The following is a 16033-nucleotide window of genomic DNA, read 5'->3' as shown; positions in this document are numbered from 1 at the left end:
GTAAATGTCGTCTGTGTGTTGGAGTTTGACCCTGGCTAACTGTCAATGTAAAAAAAACAAGAAAATGGTGCCACCTGGTTTGCTTAATACAAGGAATATAAAATGATTTATACTTTTACTTTTGATACTTAAGAATATTTAAAACCAAATACTTTTACTCAAGTAGTATCTTACTGGCTGACTTTTACTTGAGTTATTTTCTATTAAGATATCTTTACTTTTACTACAGTGTGACAATTACTTTTTCCACCACTGAAAACGAACACTAATGCTATTTCACTAGAATGTTACCGTTCTCAGTCCAGTTACAGCATGTTGTATAACGTCATCATTCTACCAAGGTGTATCCTAAACTCTAATTAAATTACAAAAAAATGGGAAGTTCTAATATTGAGTTGATTCTCTTTCCTTTAGTTGAGCTGACACCCTGTTGCCGTGGAGAAACAGCAACGCCTGGCCAAGCAAACGCCCCAGAACCCGAGACAAACCAGTTCATATTGATGTTTTGGAGCTGGAGAGGAGAGAAAAATATTCCTCAGACTGAGATCCTGAGTTTACAAAAAAGAGCTACTGCAAATTCAGAAACAGAAACTCCTTCAGGGAAACAAATGTGGAGAGAATAATCCTCTTGTTATTTATTAAAACAATTCCCAAGTAATGTGGTGTCCCTACTCATGTTCTGGTGCTTCCAGTTCCGCTATTGAGAATAACAAGGATTTAATAATACATTTTAATACAGATAATCTAATTAAGAATTGCACTTGTCTATCAAAATATAATATTGCTTTTTACATGTTACAAAATACACACACGTTAGGCTGCCCACAATTGTTCTCAATCAAGGTTCTCCTCAACGCATCCACATCTACAGCATGTTGCACCTGGCCATCTTCTCCAATCTCATCAGGTAGGTCCTCCTCAGGTAGATCGTCTCCTTGTCTCTTGCTAAAGTTATACAGAACTGCCACTGCAATAGTGATTGTCAGTGTAGCGTCCATCTTCATGCAGAGCACCACCTGGATTCTAGGGGAGGGAATCTTTTCCTCCACACTACAAAAACTCTCTCTATGAGATCTCTTGTCAGGATATGAGAGGTGGTGTATTGTTTCTCTTCAGGTGTCTGGGGGTTTAAAAGGGGAGTCATAAGGTACCCACGACAGGCATATCCACTGTCACCTAGTAGGGGGCCTTCATATGCCCTCCTTTCCAGCATTGCACACAGACGACTATTGTCAAAGATTCTGCTGTCATGGCTGGATCCTGGCCGTCTAGCTAGGATGTTGGTGAGTTGACCTTTGACATCACAGACAGCCTACACGTTGATGAAGCAGTAACCTTTCCGATTACGGAATAGTTCTCCATTCTCACCACCAGGGTTGGGAATAGGAATTTGTGAACAGTCTATTGCCCTTAGTACACCTGGGAATCTCGCTTTCCTGTAAAAATCCATCTGCTGTTTCCTCTGTAGGACTGAACCTGATGTACTGATTCTTCAGACCGGGCAATAGCACTGGACACTCTGACTTACAATCCTGCAGACGGGTTGACTTGTGGAGTCCAGAAAGGTCCACATCCATCCACCATCTGGAAACATCCAGTTACGTAGACCCGTAGAAACCACCGGGAGCTGAAGAAGTGGGGGTACAGCCGCGAACCTTTCTTTCCAGTTTCATTACAGAGAGTCCTTGGAGAAGCGACATCTCCTTGAAAACTCATCATTATCATCATAAAACACATCCTGTCTCTTCATGTTCTCTGAGGATGTTGTTCTGGTCTCTCCACAGTAGATATTCTGTCATTTTAGCAGTTCAACCACCTCAAGTGGCAGTTCAGAATTCATCTCCAATCTAAGTTTATATACAAGCTTAAAATTACTCTAAGTTTTAAAGTGAAAACTAAACTTAGATTAGAGGAAGGATTCATTTTAACTAGGATTTGTTTAAAAATAGGTTTAAAGTTTGGTGCAACAAGATGAATAGATAAACTGGGTTAAATTAAAGTTTAAGAGTTCCTCCATGTTGGTCCAACCCACCCTGTATGCTGGGTTTTTCTAGATTTTGGCAGATCCCTGTATTTGGCATGACAATGAGTGAAAGGTAGTTGCATGACAGCACCAACAAACTGGCACTCAGGTTCGCTGTATTAGAGGTGATATCACTCAGGTTAGCTGTATTAGAGGTGATATCACTCAGGTTAGCTGTATTAGAGGTGATATCACTCAGGATAGCTGTATTAGAGGTGATATCACTCAGGTTAGCTGTATTAGAGGTGATATCACTCAGGTTAGCTGTATTAGAGGTGATATCACTCAGGTTAGCTGTATTAGAGGTGATATCACTCAGGTTAGCTGTATTAGAGGTGATATCACTCAGGTTAGCTGTATTAGAGGTGATATCACTCAGGTTAGCTGTATTAGAGGTGATATCACTCAGGATAGCTGTATTAGAGGTGATATCACTCAGGTTAGCTGTATTAGAGGTGATATCACTCAGGTTAGCTGTATTAGAGGTGATATCACTCAGGTTAGCTGTATTAGAGGTGATATCACTCAGGTTAGCTGTATTAGAGGTGATATCACTCAGGTTAGCTGTATTAGAGGTGATATCACTCAGGATAGCTGTATTAGAGGTGATATCACTCAGGTTAGCTGTATTAGAGGTGATATCACTCAGGTTAGCTGTATTAGAGGTGATATCACTCAGGTTAGCTGTATTAGAGGTGATATCACTCAGGTTAGCTGTATTAGAGGTGATATCACTCAGGTTAGCTGTATTAGAGGTGATATCACTCAGGATAGCTGTATTAGAGGCACCCATTCAGATCAATTGCATTAATGCCATCAATACACCTCCTGTAAGCACTGCAGGCCATCTATAGACCCTAAATGTAGATAGATCTAGAGAGAATTTAACAGAGAGACACATCCTTGCCTCTGGTCATTGTCCAGGACAGAGTGTGTTTACCTGAATGTCTGACATTAAAACATCTGGAATGTGCACGCTTTATGATCAGTCGTGTTTGATAACAACAGACTTTGGGATGGAATCTGGCCAGAGCCATAGGTAGACGAGAGTTGGGTAAAACAGGTCACCAAGCTTTCAGTCAATGGATCAACATACTTGACAACAGAAAGTTAAAATGCTGAATAGGTCTATGTCCCCAATGGTACTCTATTCCCTTTGTAGTGCACTACTTTAGACCAGGGCCAATTTGGGACACATCCCAGGTCTTGGCAGACTAACTACTTGGTCTTGACAGACTTACTTGGTTGGCCCAACAACAGAATACAGACAGTAACAACTATCTAAATTGTGTGGTCACAATGAAGGCCCAAAAGACCTGGGTAAAAGCTGTTCAGACCCTTATTCCTATTGTGATGGTAATATGTTTATAATGATAGTTATGAAGTTTAGTCAGACCCTTCTTCGTATTGTGATGGTAATATGTTTATAATGATAGTTATGAAGTTTAGTCAGACCCTTATTCCTATTGTGATGGTAATATGTTTATAATGATAGTTATGAAGTTTAGTCAGACCCTTCTTCGTATTGTGATGGTAATATGTTTATAATGATAGTTATGAAGTTTAGTCAGACCCTTCTTCGTATTGTGATGGTAATATGTTTATAATGATAGTTATGAAGTTTAGTCAGACCCTTCTTCGTATTGTGATGGTAATATGTTTATAATGATAGTTATGAAGTTTAGTCAGACCCTTCTTCGTATTGTGATGGTAATATGTTTATAATGATAGTTAGGAGGTTTAGTAAGAGAGATGGGGGATATAGAGAGCTTCTACAGGTAAATACTTCACATCATCATAGATTAAAGTCTTTAAATAGTTCATGTGGCGTCAACAACACTTTAAAAAAATAGAAAACAAATAACTGACGACCAATAAGAGTCTTGCAATGAATCTACCCTCTGCTCCGACCCGTCTCCATGGCAACACCCTGGTCAATTATAGTAGGTCCAACTGTCCATCTCCTGGCCACCCACCTCCCTGGCCCCAGCATGCCCTCGTCCCCCCCACCCATCTCCTGGCCACCGCTGGGCTGCGCTCCACACTGCAGCCCCCTTTCCTCTCCTCTGGTCTCTAGCCCCAGTCCCTCCCGTCTCCAGCCCCAGTCCTTCTCCTCTTCTCTCAGCTCCAATCCCTCTCCTCTCCTCCTGTCTCCAGCCCCTCTCCTCTCCTCTCAGCTCCAGTCCCTCTCCTCTCAGCTCCAGTCCCTCTCCTCTCAGCTCCAGTCCCTCTCCTCTCAGCTCCAGTCCCTCTCCTCTCAGCTCCAGTCCCTCTCCTCTCAGCTCCAGTCCCTCTCCTCTCAGCTCCAGTCCCTCTCCTCTCAGCTCCAGTCCCTCTCCTCCCGTCTCTAGCCCCAGTCCCTCTCCTTAGTCCCTCTCCTCTCCTCCCATCTCTAGCTCCAGTCCCTCTCCTCCTGTCTCCAGCCCCTCTCCTCTCCTCAGCCCCAGTCCCTCTCCTCCTGTCTCCAGTCCCTCTCCTCAGCCCCAGTCCCTCTCCTCTCAGCTCCAGTCCCTCTCCTCTCCTCCCGTCTCTAGCCCCAGTCCCTCTCCTCCTGTCTCCAGTCCCTCTCCTCCTGTCTCCAGCTCCAGTCTCTCTCCTCTCAGCTCCAGTCCCTCTCCTCTCAGCTCCAGTCCCTCTCCTCAGTCCCTCTCCTCTCCTCCCGTCTCTAACCCCAGTCCCTCTCCTCCTGTCTCCAGCCCCAGTCCCTCTCCTCCTGTCTCCAGCCCCAGTCCCTCTCCTCCTGTCTCCAGCCCCTCTCCTCTCCTCAGCCCCAGTCCCTCTCCTCCTGTCTCCAGCCCCAGTCCCTCTCCTCTCCTCCCATCTCCAGTCCCTCTCCTCAGACCACTGAGTGATCATTGTTTTGTTTCCCTCCACTCAGCACGGTGTGATTGATAGAGGAGGCTGAGCGGTCAGAGCCCTCGGCTGCCGTCCCGTTAACGTTCTCCTGGCGCTGGCAGCACAGGATCTGCTTGAAGGTGGCGCTCATCTCCTTGTCCCGGTAGCTGTATATGATTGGGTTCATAGCAGAGTTAAACTCAGCCAGAAGCAGGAAGAACTTCTCAAAGTCCAGGACGTTACAGTTGGCACAGAACACATCGAGGAGGATGAGAACCAGGCCTGGAGTCCAGCAGACGATGAACGCACCTGGAGGAGGAAAAAGTAAGACTGTTCAGTAAAATCTGATTTCAAAAAAGGAATCAGGAACTGCATTTACAAAGAACACTTTGAATATACATTTTATTGATTCATCTGACCAATAGGAGATGATTGGTTAGAGAACAGGACTGTTCCGTTAATCTGACCACCGGGGGATGACTGGTTAGAGAACGGGACTGTTCCGTTAATCTGACTACCAGAGGATGATTGGTTAGAGAACGGGACTGTTCCGTTAATCTGACCACTTGAAGATGATTGGTTAGAGAACGGGACTGTTCCGTTAATCTGACCTCTGGGAGATGATTGGTTAGAGAAAGGGACTGTTCCGTTAATCTGACCAATAGGAGATGACTGGTTAGAGAACGGGACTGTTCCGTTAATCTGACCAATAGGAGATGACTGGTTAGAGAACGGGACTGTTCCGTTAATCTGACCAATAGGAGATGACTGGTTAGAGAACGGGACTGTTCCGTTAATCTGACCTCTGGGATATGATTGGTTAGAGAACGGGACTGCTCAGTGTGGCCAGAAGTTAGTCTGAATCAACCGAAAATTATTGATTTCTATATAGAAAAGACATTTGAAACGTAGCCACATATTCTTGCTCTTGTATATTTTCACAGCACACCTTTCGATTTGAATGAAACCTACCATACATGTTTTTCCATTGTAGAAGTGGTCAGGAAGTGATTTTTTGGGACCTGAATGGCAAAACATTCAGGAGATGTTCTCAAAGTTAACCTATTCTACATACCTCACCATACCACGAGACGTCTTCATTACTGGAAAAGATGGATATCTTTTAAAAAGCTTACAAGCAGGGATTGTCAAACTGTTTTATAATTTCTTGAGAAACACTTAATTTCTTCATTTCTTAACCTTAAAAGTTAAAACTTAAAGTATCTAAATGTTGGACCTTATTTCACATTAGAGGTTTGTTGAGACACAACATGCACTTGACTACAGGGGGGGGACATATCTTGGCTGATACATTTAGTAAAATTCACTTACAAACGGTACCACAAAAAAAAAATGATAGTGTCAATACTCTATAGGAAACCTACTGAAACATTGTTACAGTCTATTCGGTGTCCCCTCTAAACTGCGCCAAGCGATCCGCCCCATTAGTTTGTGGTATATAAATCCACGTTGTTTCTATGATCGAATCAACAACATATCAGCCCCATTTGAATGCAACAAACCAAAACAAATGTAACTTTGCTAGATTGAGTGTGATTTTGTTGTAGGCAGAGCCAGAGCACAACGGTCTGTCAATCATCCGCATAGTGAACGAGCTTTTCAGATCAGTTAAGATGCAGAGGCGCGCGTGGGAACATTTATAGATATTCTTTGTTAGTTAGCAAGTTATTAGCCCAATTATAGATGGGGGGGTTACTGCTTCCTACAAGAGCACAAAAACCAGTCAGGTAAAAAGCGTATGTCTTAATTAAAGGGGCAGTGTTGTATTTTGAGACAAAATTAATATGTAAATTAGCCAATAGGCAGAAGGGTAGTTTACATTGTCTAATTCCCTGTATGGTAATAATAAACAATTGTATTTTGTAAAGTGGCTTCCTGCATTCAACACAATACAATTTACAGTCACGTATTTGGCCCGTGGTGCTACAGACCAAGTAAAATGTAAAAACGAATTTTAAAAAGTCTCATGCATTGTAGGTCTGCATTAAACAACACATATAGACTACTGTAGACCTGAAAACCTCATATAGACTACTGTAGGACTGTATTTAACACCTCATATAGACTACTGTAGGCCTGAACACCTGAACACCTCATATAGACTACTGTAGACCTGAACACCTCATATAGACTACTGTAGGCCTGAACACCTCATATAGACTACTGTAGGCCTGAACACCTCATATAGACTACTGTAGGCCTGAACACCTCATATAGACTACTGTAGACCTGAACACCTCATATAGACTACTGTAGACCTGAACACCTCATATAGACTACTGTAGACCTGAACACCTCATATAGACTACTGTAGACCTGAATACCTCATATAGACTACTGTAGGCCTGAACACCTCATATAGACTACTGTAGGCCTGAACACCTCATATAGACTACTGTAGGTCTGTATTTAACACCTCATATAGACTACATTAGGTCTGTATTTAACACCTCATATAGACTAATGTAGACCTGAACACCTCATATAGACTACTGTAGGCCTGAACACCTCATATAGACTACTGTAGGCCTGAACACCTCATATAGACTACTGTAGGCCTGAACACCTCATATACACTACTGTAGGCCTGAACACCACATATAGACTACTGTAGGCCTGAACACATCATATAGACTACTATAGGCCTGAAAACCTCATATAGACTACTGTAGGCCTGAACACCTCATATAGACTACTGTAGACCTGAACACCTCATATAGACTACTGTAGGCCTGAACACCTCATATAGACTACTGTAGGCCTGAACACCTCATATAGACTACTGTAGACCTGAACACCTCATAGACTGCTGTAGACCTGAACACCTCATATAGACTACTGTAGGCCTGAACACCTCATATAGACTACTGTAGACCTGAACACCTCATATAGACTACTATAGACCTGAACACCTCATATAGACTACTGTAAACCTGAACACCTCATATAGACTACTGTAGACCTGAACACCTCATATAGACTACTGTAGACCTGAACACCTCATATAGACTACTGTAGGTCTGTATTTAACACCTCATATAGACTACTGTAGGCCTGAACACCTCATATAGACTACTGTAGGCCTGAACACCTCATATAGACTACTGTAGGCCTGAACACCTCATATTGACTACTGTAGACCTGAACACCTCATATAGACTACTGTAGGTCTGTATTTAACACCTCATATAGACTACTGTAGGCCTGAACACCTCATATAGACTACTGTGGGCCTGAACACCTCATATAGACTACTGTAGATCAGAACACCTCATATAGACTACTGTAGGTCTGTATTTAACACCACATATAGACTACTGTAGACCTGAACACCTCATATAGACTACTGTAGGTCTGAACACCACATAGACTACTGTAGGCCTGAACACCTCATATAGACTACTGTAGGCCTGAACACCTCATATAGACTACTGTAGGCCTGAACACCTCATATAGACTACTGTAGACCTGAACACCTCATATAGACTACTGTAGACCTGAACACCTCATATAGACTACTGTAGACCTGAACACCTCATATAGACTACTGTAGACCTGAACACCTCATATAGACTACTGTAGGCCTGAACACCTCATATAGACTACTGTAGACCTGAACACCTCATATAGACTACTGTAGACCTGCACACCACCTCAAATAGACTACTGTAGGCCTGAAGACCTCATATAGACTACTGTAGACCTGAACACCTCATATAGACTACTGTAGACCTGAACACCTCATATAGACTACTGTAGGCCTGAACACCTCATATTGACTATTGTAGACCTGAACACCTCATATAGACTACTGTAGGTCTGTATTTAACACCTCATATAGACTACTGTAGGTCTGTATTTAACACCTCATATAGACTACTGTAGACCTGAACACCTCATATAGACTACTGTAGGCCTGAACACCTCATATAGACTACTGTAGGCCTGAACACCTCATATAGACTACTGTAGACCTGAACACCTCATATAGACTACTGTAGAACTGAACACCTCATATAGACTACTGTAGGCCTGAACACCTCACATAGACTACTGTAGGTCTGTATTTAACACCTCATATAGACTACTGTAGACCTGAACACCTCATATAGTCTACTGTAGGCCTGAACACCTCATATAAACTACTGTAGGTCTGTATTTAACACCTCATATAGACTACTGTAGGCCTGAACACCTCATATAGACTACTGTAGACCTGAACACCTCATATAGACTACTGTTGGCCTGAACACCTCATATAGACTACTGTAGGCCTGAACACCTCATATAGACTACTGTAGACCTGAACACCTCATATAGACTACTGTAGACCTGAACACCTCATATAGACTACTGTAGACCTGAACACCTCATATAGACTACTGTAGACCTGAACACCTCATATAGACTACTGTAGACCAGAACACCTCATATAGACTACTGTAGGTCTGTATTTAACACCACATATAGACTACTGTAGACCTGAACACCTCATATAGACTACTGTAGGTCTGAACACCACATATAGACTACTGTAGGCCTGAACACCTCATATAGACTACTGTAGGCCTGAACACCTCATATAGACTACTGTCGGCATGAACACCTCATATAGACTACTGTAGACCTGAACACCTCATATAGACTACTGTAGACCTGAACACCTCATATAGACTACTGTAGACCTGAACAACTCATATAGACTACTGTAGACCTGAACACCTCATATAGACTACTGTAGGCCTGAACACCTCATTTAGACTACTGTAGACCTGCACACCACCTCATATAGACTACTGTAGGCCTGAAGACCTCATATAGACTACTGTAGACCTGCACACCGCCTCATATAGACTACTGTAGGCCTGAACACCTCATATAGACTACTGTAGGCCTGAACACCTCATATAGACTACTGTAGGCCTGAACACCTCATATAGACTGCTGTAGACCTGAACACCTCATATAGACTACTGTAGGCCTGAACACCTCATATAGACTACTGTAGGCCTGAACACCTCATATAGACTACTGTAGACCTGAACACCTCATATAGACTACTGTAGAACTGAACACCTCATATAGACTACTGTAGACCTGAACACCTCATATAGACTACTGTAGGCCTGAACACCTCATATAGACTGCTGTAGACCTGAACACCTCATATAGACTACTGTAGACCTGCACACCACCTCATATAGACTACTGTAGGCCTGAAGACCTCATATAGACTACTGTAGACCTGCACACCGCCTCATATAGACTACTGTAGGCCTGAACACCTCATATAGACTACTGTAGGCCTGAACACCTCATATAGACTGCTGTAGACCTGAACACCTCATATAGACTACTGTAGGCCTGAACACCTCATATAGACTACTGTAGGCCTGAACACCTCATATAGACTACTGTAGACCTGAACACCTCATATAGACTACTGTAGAACTGAACACCTCATATAGACTACTGTAGGCCTGAACACCTCATATAGACTACTGTAGGTCTGTATTTAACACCTCATATAGACTACTGTAGACCTGAACACCTCATATAGTCTACTGTAGGCCTGAACACCTCATATAAACTACTGTAGGTCTGTATTTAACACCTCATATAGACTACTGTAGGCCTGAACACCTCATATAGACTACTGTAGACCTGAACACCTCATATAGACTACTGTTGGCCTGAACACCTCATATAGACTACTGTAGGCCTGAACACCTCATATAGACTACTGTAGGCCTGAACACCTAATTTAGACTACTGTAGACCTGAACACCTCATATAGACTACTGTAGACCTGAACACCTCATATAGACTACTGTAGACCTGAACACCTCATATAGACTACTGTAGGCCTGAACACCTCATATAGACTACTGTAGACCAGAACACCTCATATAGACTACTGTAGGTCTGTATTTAACACCACATATAGACTACTGTAGACCTGAACACCTCATATAGACTACTGTAGACCTGAACACCTCATATAGACTACTGTAGACCTGAACACCTCATATAGACTACTGTAGACCTGCACACCACCTCATATAGACTACTGTAGGCCTGAAGACCTCATATAGACTACTGTAGACCTGCACACCGCCTCATATAGACTACTGTAGGCCTGAACACCTCATATAGACTACTGTAGGCCTGAACACCACATATAGACTACTGTAGGCCTGAACACCTCATATAGACTACTGTAGGCCTGAACACCTCATATAGACTACTGTAGGCCTGAACACCTCATATAGACTACTGTAGACCTGAACACCTCATATAGACTACTGTAGGCCTGAACACCTCATATAGACTACTGTAGACCTGTACACCTCATATAGACTACTGTAGGCCTGAACACCTCATATAGACTACTGTAGGCCTGAACACCTCATATAGACTACTGTAGGCCTGAACACCTCATATAGACTACTGTAGACCTGAACACCTCATATAGACTACTGTAGGCCTGAACACCTCATATAGACTACTGTAGACCTGAACACCTCATATAGACTACTGTAGGCCTGAACACCTGAACACCTCATATAGACTACTGTAGGCCTGAACACCTCATATAGACTACTGTAGGCCTGAACACCTCATATAGACTACTGTAGGTCTGTATTTAACACCACATATAGACTACTGTAGACCTGAACACCTCATATAGACTACTGTAGGCCTGAACACCTCATATAGACTACTGTAGGCCTGAACACCTCATATAGACTACTGTAGGCCTGAACACCTCATATAGACTACTGTAGACCTGAACACCTCATATAGACTACTGTAGGCCTGAACACCTCATATAGACTACTGTAGACCTGAACACCTCATATAGACTACTGTAGGCCTGAACACCTGAACACCTCATATAGACTACTGTAGGCCTGAACACCTCATTTAGACTACTGTAGACCTGCACACCACCTCATATAGACTACTGTAGGCCTGAAGACCTCATATAGACTACTGTAGACCTGCACACCGCCTCATATAGACTACTGTAGGCCTGAACACCTCATATAGACTACTGTAGGCCTGAACACCTCATATAGACTACTGTAGGCCTGAACACCTCATATAGACTGCTGTAGACCTGAACACCTCATATAGACTACTGTAGGCCTGAACACCTCATATAGACTACTGTAGGCCTGAACACCTCATATAGACTACTGTAGACCTGAACACCTCATATAGACTACTGTAGAACTGAACACCTCATATAGACTACTGTAGACCTGAACACCTCATATAGACTACTGTAGGCCTGAACACCTCATATAGACTGCTGTAGACCTGAACACCTCATATAGACTACTGTAGACCTGCACACCACCTCATATAGACTACTGTAGGCCTGAAGACCTCATATAGACTACTGTAGACCTGCACACCGCCTCATATAGACTACTGTAGGCCTGAACACCTCATATAGACTACTGTAGGCCTGAACACCTCATATAGACTGCTGTAGACCTGAACACCTCATATAGACTACTGTAGGCCTGAACACCTCATATAGACTACTGTAGGCCTGAACACCTCATATAGACTACTGTAGACCTGAACACCTCATATAGACTACTGTAGAACTGAACACCTCATATAGACTACTGTAGGCCTGAACACCTCATATAGACTACTGTAGGTCTGTATTTAACACCTCATATAGACTACTGTAGACCTGAACACCTCATATAGTCTACTGTAGGCCTGAACACCTCATATAAACTACTGTAGGTCTGTATTTAACACCTCATATAGACTACTGTAGGCCTGAACACCTCATATAGACTACTGTAGACCTGAACACCTCATATAGACTACTGTTGGCCTGAACACCTCATATAGACTACTGTAGGCCTGAACACCTCATATAGACTACTGTAGGCCTGAACACCTAATTTAGACTACTGTAGACCTGAACACCTCATATAGACTACTGTAGACCTGAACACCTCATATAGACTACTGTAGACCTGAACACCTCATATAGACTACTGTAGGCCTGAACACCTCATATAGACTACTGTAGACCAGAACACCTCATATAGACTACTGTAGGTCTGTATTTAACACCACATATAGACTACTGTAGACCTGAACACCTCATATAGACTACTGTAGACCTGAACACCTCATATAGACTACTGTAGACCTGAACACCTCATATAGACTACTGTAGACCTGCACACCACCTCATATAGACTACTGTAGGCCTGAAGACCTCATATAGACTACTGTAGACCTGCACACCGCCTCATATAGACTACTGTAGGCCTGAACACCTCATATAGACTACTGTAGGCCTGAACACCACATATAGACTACTGTAGGCCTGAACACCTCATATAGACTACTGTAGGCCTGAACACCTCATATAGACTACTGTAGGCCTGAACACCTCATATAGACTACTGTAGACCTGAACACCTCATATAGACTACTGTAGGCCTGAACACCTCATATAGACTACTGTAGACCTGTACACCTCATATAGACTACTGTAGGCCTGAACACCTCATATAGACTACTGTAGGCCTGAACACCTCATATAGACTACTGTAGGCCTGAACACCTCATATAGACTACTGTAGACCTGAACACCTCATATAGACTACTGTAGGCCTGAACACCTCATATAGACTACTGTAGACCTGAACACCTCATATAGACTACTGTAGGCCTGAACACCTGAACACCTCATATAGACTACTGTAGGCCTGAACACCTCATATAGACTACTGTAGGCCTGAACACCTCATATAGACTACTGTAGGTCTGTATTTAACACCACATATAGACTACTGTAGACCTGAACACCTCATATAGACTACTGTAGGCCTGAACACCTCATATAGACTACTGTAGGCCTGAACACCTCATATAGACTACTGTAGGCCTGAACACCTCATATAGACTACTGTAGACCTGAACACCTCATATAGACTACTGTAGGCCTGAACACCTCATATAGACTACTGTAGACCTGAACACCTCATATAGACTACTGTAGGCCTGAACACCTGAACACCTCATATAGACTACTGTAGGCCTGAACACCTCATATAGACTACTGTAGGCCTGAACACCTCATATAGACTACTGTAGGTCTGTATTTAACACCACATATAGACTACTGTAGACCTGAACACCTCATATAGACTACTGTAGGCCTGAACACCTCATATAGACTACTGTAGACCTGAACACCTCATATAGACTACTGTAGGCCTGAACACCTCATATAGACTACTGTAGACCTGAACACCTCATATAGACTACTGTAGGCCTGAACACCTCATATAGACTACTGTAGACCTGAACACCTCATATAGACTACTGTAGTCCTGCACACCACCTCATAGACTACTGTAGACCTGCACACCGCCTCATATAGACTACTGTAGGCCTGAACACCTCATATAGACTACTGTAGGCCTGAACACCTCATATAGACTGCTGTAGACCTGAACACCTCATATAGACTACTGTAGGCCTGAACACCTCATATAGACTACTGTAGGCCTGAACACCTCATATAGACTACTGTAGACCTGAACACCTCATATAGACTACTGCAGAACTGAACACCTCATATAGACTACTGTAGGCCTGAACACCTCATATAGACTACTGTAGGTCTGTATTTAACACCTCATATAGACTACTGTAGACCTGAACACCTCATATAGTCTACTGTAGGCCTGAACACCTCATATAAACTACTGTAGGTCTGTATTTAACACCTCATATAGACTACTGTAGGCCTGAACACCTCATATAGACTACTGTAGACCTGAACACCTCATATAGACTACTGTTGGCCTGAACACCTCATATAGACTACTGTAGGCCTGAACACCTCATATAGACTACTGTAGGCCTGAACACCTAATTTAGACTACTGTAGACCTGAACACCTCATATAGACTACTGTAGACCTGAACACCTCATATAGACTACTGTAGACCTGAACACCTCATATAGACTACTGTAGGCCTGAACACCTCATATAGACTACTGTAGACCAGAACACCTCATATAGACTACTGTAGGTCTGTATTTAACACCACATATAGACTACTGTAGACCTGAACACCTCATATAGACTACTGTAGACCTGAACACCTCATATAGACTACTGTAGACCTGAACACCTCATATAGACTACTGTAGACCTGCACACCACCTCATATAGACTACTGTAGGCCTGAAGACCTCATATAGACTACTGTAGACCTGCACACCGCCTCATATAGACTACTGTAGGCCTGAACACCTCATATAGACTACTGTAGGCCTGAACACCACATATAGACTACTGTAGGCCTGAACACCTCATATAGACTACTGTAGGCCTGAACACCTCATATAGACTACTGTAGGCCTGAACACCTCATATAGACTACTGTAGACCTGAACACCTCATATAGACTACTGTAGGCCTGAACACCTCATATAGACTACTGTAGACCTGTACACCTCATATAGACTACTGTAGGCCTGAACACCTGAACACCTCATATAGACTACTGTAGGCCTGAACACCTCATATAGACTACTGTAGGCCTGAACACCTCATATAGACTACTGTAGGCCTGAAGACCTCATATAGACTACTGTAGACCTGCACACCGCCTCATATAGACTACTGTAGGCCTGAACACCTCATATAGACTACTGTAGGCCTGAACACCACATATAGACTACTGTAGGCCTGAACACCTCATATAGACTACTGTAGGCCTGAACACCTCATATAGACTACTGTAGGCCTGAACACCTCATATAGACTACTGTAGACCTGAACACCTCATATAGACTACTGTAGGCCTGAACACCTCATATAGACTACTGTAGACCTGTACACCTCATATAGACTACTGTAGGCCTGAACACCTCATATAGACTACTGTAGGCCTGAACACCTCATATAGACTACTGTAGGCCTGAACACCTCATATAGACTACTGTAGACCTGAACACCTCATATAGACTACTGTAGGCCTGAACACCTCATATAGACTACTGTAGACCTGAACACCTCATATAGACTACTGTAGGCCTGAACACCTGAACACCTCATATAGACTACTGTAGGCCTGAACACCTCATATAGAC

The 16033-nt window shown here is 43.0% G+C and overlaps 1 protein-coding gene across 1 annotated transcript in view; it reads right to left on the bottom strand.

Moving 5' to 3' along the window:
- Positions 1–611: 611 nt before the first annotated feature.
- Positions 612–16033, bottom strand: part of LOC106572527 (lysophosphatidic acid receptor 1) — a 100761-nt gene continuing 85339 nt past the window's right edge. The window contains exon 3 of the mRNA XM_014146771.3: positions 612–5167. Within this exon, the coding sequence (XP_014002246.1) occupies positions 4860–5167 (308 nt within the window). The 3' untranslated portion in view covers positions 612–4859. The remainder of the gene's footprint in view (positions 5168–16033) is intronic.

This window comes from Salmo salar, chromosome 01 (genome assembly GCF_965601325.2).
Source record: "Salmo salar chromosome 01, fSalSal1, whole genome shotgun sequence".
NCBI classification, from domain to species: domain Eukaryota; kingdom Metazoa; phylum Chordata; class Actinopteri; order Salmoniformes; family Salmonidae; genus Salmo; species Salmo salar.
The sequence above is the reverse complement of the archived record's forward strand: the minus strand, read 5'-3'. Positions and strand labels throughout refer to the sequence as shown.